Here is a 6,357-nt window from a genome sequence, read left to right as displayed (position 1 = left end):
CAACATCATCAAGTGAATGCAAGCCCTCAACCCTTTTTTTTACTTTCCATCGCATGCATGCCCTTCACATCGTCGACCACATGCAAGCCTTTCACATCATCCATTTTGTACTTCTTATTTTTCGACAACAAATAACTGAAGCAGAAGGTCACAAGGCACTATATTGTGCATCCACCATACACCCACAGCTAGATTTTCTACCGTTCATATGATGAGAATATGGTGGGGGTTCTATTCTTATATACTTTAATTTTATGTTAGCAAACTTTATTGCTACAAATTCCCGTAACGTACGGGGTATTGTATGTACATATATACGAGGTGTCCATAGTGACTTCATCAAATCTCAAGATGTTTTGAGTCGACTCGATATCTCAAAGGCGCTCATAAGGATAAAGTGCGTTAGTATGTTCATATGAGTGAGGGTATATATGTATGAGCATCATGCGATTATACCGTGTGAGAACACACACAAGTTTTCCTGAACATGGAATGCTAATCGCCAATGTGGCCAGTTCACTAGGAGCTTCCTTCCCGGGCTGTGGAGAAGGCCCATGTGAGCGATGCACCCGGGCAGGAATGCTAGCAGACGGTGTCCGCATGTCCACGCCCGCCAGCAAACAGTAAATTTAAACAAACACGATTAATAAAGTAATGAGGATTAATACCATTTTTGCTATGCCGACAGATGCACCCGGAAAGCCCAGTCGGGGGAGGGGGGCTCTTCTTCCTTTGGCGAAAGATCAAATAGGACACCCTATATGACGCTCCATGCGTCATATAGCTGGGGATTCGCATAGAGGGCACCCCCAACGGGGCCGGCCCACTCGCGACTACTGCAGCAAGCCAGCTTTTCTGTGGTGCATGTACTCGCACACACATACTGCAATGAACCAGTCCATCCATGTTGAGTCCGATTTTTCCCGCGGGGTAATGTAGTGAAGCAGTTCTTGTGGCAGACCATACTGTATCACCGAATTTTGAATTTTTTTTGAAAATGTTTTTGGGAAAAATCAAACTTTTTTTGAAACAAATGATTTTTTTAACTCTGACCATATTTAAAGAAACACATTTAAAAATTATTTAAAGATTCTGAAAGTTTTAAAAACACGATGTTTTAAAAAAATCCCAGACATCTTTTGAAAACATGAATTTTTTAACTTTACTAAACATGAACATTTTTTGAATTCCTGTACTTTTATTGAATTTGTGATTTTTTTAAAAAGGGAACATTTTCTGAAAAGCGCAAGCATTTTTTGAAATTCCTGTATTTTAATCATGATTTTTGTTTGAATTGGTGTTTTTTAAAAGCGAGGACATTTTTTGAATTTCTTATTTTTCTTGGAAGAAAATAAAAAGGAAATTTAAAAGAAAAAACTACTAAAAAGAAAGGCGGAAAAGGGAAATATCTGAAGAAAATCCGGTAAATTATACAGATTTTTTTGTGGAAAAAAGGAAAAAAATACCAATATAAAATGGACAGCTAATGGGCTGTCTGTAGCTGTAGCAAATATCTGGCTGCCGGGCTGCACAGCATACAGTAAGTACATCCTGTTATTGGTGTAGCAAAATAGGGAAGAGAAAAGTCAAGAAGCCTCTAATGACCAACATAAGGGAAAGGAAGAAAGAAAGACACACCAACTTGAGATTTTTTGGCATTATCATCACAAAGAAGATATTTCAGATTTTTCTTATTTGATATATTGAAGGCAAATCGACCCAATTGAGTGGCTGACGAAGTTTTGAACCTTTTTTCTAATATTCGTCGAAAATTTGTGTGTTTCTGCTTGAGCCGTACGAATGATTGCTATGCATTGCAAATTCTCATCCCTGAAAAAAAATGCTTTGCAAATTCTGAAAAAAAAATGCCACGTCTCATAGGCTTTGCTCTGGACTGGAAATCGCCATCGTAATCCCATCTGGTTTCTCAAAAAAAAGTGTGGCATCTCGATCTGTGCACATCAATTACGACCGAAGGCAATCGACCGGAACATAGACAGAAACAAAACAAAAGGAGAGGAGAAACCAGAAGACTCAAGGAGAAGAAAGAAAGGAATGTGAAACCGGAGACCTGTGAATTGGCTAGTGCACGCCACCTTTTGGCCACATCTTTTCTTTCGGACGGACGGGCAGGCAGAAAGCGGCGAGAACCTTTACCATGACACTAGTAAGCGTGCACGTGCAACGCACGTCTCTGCAGTGGTATGTCGGGGCAACGACCCGAGAAGCGGTACCGGCTGAGCGCACAAGGCATGTTGAAGCAGTGGACATCAGGGAAGTAGCCCTGAGAGTTTTGCAATTTCGACGCTATGGATCTCGTGTCATGTGGGTTGCAACTATTACAGGCATGTTAAAGGCTTGTCCTTTCATCGTCACAGGAGAGTGCATCATGGCTTTGGCGGTGATGGAAGACCGGCTTATTTAGCGGAGCGAGTCCCCTAGCTAGTGTGTGTTGTGTTTGTGTGGTTGGCATTTGTCATGGCATTCGGCATGCTGTCAAGAGTGGGCGTGGCCCTGTTGTTTTGGTTTTCGCCTAAATTTTCATGATTAATTGGACAATCTTCTGCTTAATCAATGAAACAGCAAATATCTTGCTTCGTGTTTGAATTTATTTATATTCACACTCATTAACTCAACTAAAATTCAGATATCTCTTATGTTTTCTTTACCAGTAAAGAAGGCATGCTGAACCTTCTAAGCATGCCTCTTAGTGAAAAATGTATGCACATGCCGCTCTTGATCAATATAATATCTTTGGGTTTCTCATCAATACAATATTTTTGGATTTAGTCAAAAAGGCACTCTGGTCTTGCATCCACCCACCGGGTTCTTTGTTATGCTGCGGGAAGAAATCCCTTCTTGCTGGCCCTTCAAAATGGAAGTGCTTGGAAAATGTTATCAGCTTATACTTGGTGCTCATCCTAGACACAAACCGCAAGAATACTTTTGGCCAACAAAGTTATATAATAATCCACTCATGGTCAGTGAAAACACAACATAAGTAAACAAATGACTCACAAAACAACCCTTCTTTTAAAATATGGTAATGTCAAAAGATGGAATTTGGAAAGATATACAGAGGTATAATATATACATAAACGCTATTCTTCTATAATATACAACAAAAATAATATATTTTACAAACACAAGAGAAAAGTGAAAAAAAAAATTATGTTCTCTAATGACACAAACAGGTCAAGGTCAGACTATCATTTAGTGAGCAAGAAAAAATGATAGAATGGATAGAGTGATATCAGCTGACCAAAAATGATAGTTTGCAGATGGCAATAGAAGATATGAGCTCAAGGGGCCATGCAGAAAAGACTAACATTACAGACGAATCACAATACATGATAGTAAGTGGTACTAATGCTTAGGTGAACCAAATTACCCAAGAGAAAATATGTACCGACTGTCGAAAGAGCGTGACCAGCAGCAGACTTTGGAGAGAAGATCTTACCACTAAATAAGCTGCTCCATTTGACATGCTCTAAAATGAACTAATGAAATAATGTAGCACTCCTCTGCAACTTTGGAGATAGACACAGATACTACAAAGTGTAAAATATGTGACGAAAAAGAAAGATGTAGAGCAATGGAAGTACAAGAAAGTTATATGCCTGAATAAAGCATAACCTACAAGAACATAAGGGCGACAAAATTCAGAACATAGAAAATTTACATATGCCCAGAAGGTCACATACCCATTACCATGTGTACTTCCATATTGCGCAAACAGGGATAAACAAATTTTTATCTGCAGTTAATGAGCTAAGCATTAGGTTAACACGTTGGTACTATTTTTCTTTTTCGTCACAAAAGGAACCATCATGTCCTGAGCTTCCTAAACAACAGTAGACATGCATAAGAATCCTAGTATTAATTATCAAGCTCATGGTAGGTTTGGGTAACTGGTTTTTGTAAAGCGTTCTTGGACTTGTAAACAACGTTTATGTCATATCATATGTCAAACGATTGAGGCAGGCCCTGATTGTTATGCAATCATTGCTCTCTGCTTCCTTAGTTGGTTTGAAATTTTGACAATAGCAGGTTTACTTGTTTTAGAGGGGACTTGTAAACCATGGCTACTTTTTTTTCAATCCACAACAAAAAATTGGAAGAAATCCAATAGGATTATTTCACACAATATCCTGAATTGAGCAAAACTACTACCCAACACGTGATTATTTCACACAATATCCTGAATTGAGCAAAACTACTACCCAACACTCTATCAAACTGCTCAATTTAGCAAAATCAGATAGAAAGCAATAGCAGGATGCAAGGTGGATATCGGTATCAGGCCACTCGTGATTACCACTATTGCTTAAAAAGATGTCGATCAAGCTTCGGAAACTTAGCGGCTGCAAATTCAGAAAAGGACATAACAGACATTGAGTTCCATAATTGTTTTTCTCAAAATAATAATCCATAGCAATTAGCAAACATAACCTGACCAAAGAATAGTATCACTCTTTCTAGCTCTGCTTGAAGGGTGGCACCGCTCCTGTAAGAGCAGCCGCCATTTAGCAATCTCACTTTGGAACACGTAACAAATAATCAACCTCATATGTATACAGACATAAGCAGGGAAGGATACGGCGTGTATGTTTGCTCACCTGTGGTGGCGGCGGCGAGGGTCATGAGATCAACGGGGCTCCGGAGATAGATGGTGCCCTCGACGGCGTAGGTCACCAGGTCATCATCTGTCCTGGCGAGTTCGGCAAAGTCGATGCCAACACGTTGTCCATCTTGGGAGTCCTCTATATCCCCACTGACCTTTTTGAAGAAACATATATACACACGGGCAAGTTTAATGGAAATGTGTGTTTGCTCACCTGTGGCGGCGGCGGCGAGGGTCATGAGATCAACGGGGCTCCAGAGATAGACGGTGCCCTCGACGACGTAGGTCACCAGGTCATCATCTGTCCTGGCGAGTTCGGCAAAGTCGATGCCAGCATGTTGTCCATCTTGGGAGTCCTCTATATCCCCACTGACCTTTTTGAAGAAACATATATGCATTAAACTACATAGAACTCTCAAATAAGAACCCATGTTATCCAGCGACATGTGATAAACTACCAGTTCTGATTTAGTATGGTAAGTATGGGATTTACAAATGATGCTGCAAACGTATTTTTACAACAAATAATATCATAGAAGCAAGTTTAATGGAACTGTATATATTGTATATACAACACGGGCAAGTTTACTGAACACTGTTAAGAAAGAACTTGCTGCCAACTACAGATTGTTCAGACACAAGAGCAAAACATTTAGTCTTCACCTTTGATGGTAACACACCTTTGAGAATCTGATTACGTAGAACAGAGATAAACAATGTGTAAATACTTTTACCGAATTATAAATTTCTTTAAAAATTATTTGGCATCTTGGACCAGAAATAAGGATTTGTGCTGTGGTACTCTAGCAGGGGCCTTGGAGTATAAAATCATCTATGCTGATAGATCTGCAAGGGGCATAGTACAATGTTGATAAGAACTTGTCAGTATAATCTATGTGATGGTCCGAAAATTAGGATTCCGCCGCGTTTTACTGGAAGGATCGAACCATGGGAACGAATGAACAGGGCTATCACCTTCTTTGGCCGGATCTTCCAATCTTTTTAGAAAACCAGTTCACTGCGCGCCCACCCCGTCATAGTTTCTGCAATTGATGAAAGATAAAGTTAGTCCATGATTGCTAAACATCGACTTGATGCTGGTAAAGCGAACTCCATATGCGAATTTATAAGATAATTATGATCATGTTATGTAGGAAACATGCAGCAGTGCATGCCTATATAAAGCCTCCTACTAACTTATTACTTAAATATGTGTTTGATTTGCGCAATTGTTATGTAGGAAACATGCAGCAGTGCACACTCATATAAACATGCAGCTTGAGCCGTACGAATGATTGCTATGCATTGCAAATTCTCATCCCTGAAAAAAAAATGCTTTGCAAAATTTTGAAAAAAAAATGCCACGTCTCATAGGCTTTGCTCTGGACTGGAAATCGCCATCGTAATCCCATCTGGTTTCTCAAAAAAAAAGTGTGGCATTTCGATCTGTGCACATCAATTACGACCGAAGGCAATCGACCGGAACGTAGACAGAAACAAAACAAAAGAAGAGGAGAAATCAAAAGACTCAAGAAGAAGAAAGAAAGGAATGTGAAACCGGAGACCTGTGAATTGGCTAGTGCACGCCACCTTTTGGCCACATCTTTTCTTTCGGATGGACGGGCAGGCAGAAAGCGGCGAGAACCTTTACCATGACATGACGCGACGCTGGTGCCGGTGCGGGTGCCAGCGCCAGTGGACGCATCGCACCAAAAGGTTTTGTCATCCTGCAC

General features: G+C 40.1%; 1 protein-coding gene across 1 annotated transcript; it reads right to left on the bottom strand.

The window, feature by feature from the left end:
- Window positions 1–2,666: 2,666 nt before the first annotated feature.
- Window positions 2,667–5,341, bottom strand: LOC125555954. The gene is made up of 2 exons (XM_048718759.1): window positions 4,620–5,341; window positions 2,667–4,507 (listed from the first exon to the last, which is right to left on the bottom strand). Exons 1-2 carry the CDS (start codon window positions 5,068–5,070, stop codon window positions 4,479–4,481), a joined length of 480 nt encoding a protein of 159 aa, XP_048574716.1. The 5' UTR covers window positions 5,071–5,341; the 3' UTR covers window positions 2,667–4,478.
- Between the last annotated feature and the right edge of the window lie 1,016 nt (window positions 5,342–6,357).

Source organism: Triticum urartu, chromosome 5 (assembly GCF_003073215.2).
Source record: "Triticum urartu cultivar G1812 chromosome 5, Tu2.1, whole genome shotgun sequence".
Taxonomy (NCBI): Eukaryota; Viridiplantae; Streptophyta; class Magnoliopsida; order Poales; family Poaceae; genus Triticum; species Triticum urartu.
The sequence above is the reverse complement of the archived record's forward strand: the minus strand, read 5'-3'. Positions and strand labels throughout refer to the sequence as shown.

Bases quoted from the DNA above. Each gene is read 5' to 3' on its own strand.
- LOC125555954 (XM_048718759.1), bottom strand. From the start codon at position 5,070: ATGTCGCTGGATAACATGGGTTCTTATTTGAGAGTTCTATGTAGTTTA. The intron at 4,508-4,619 runs GTGAGCAAACAT...CTGCTCTTACAG, and splicing joins CCTCGCCGCCGCCACCACAG to GAGCGGTGCCACCCTTCAAG.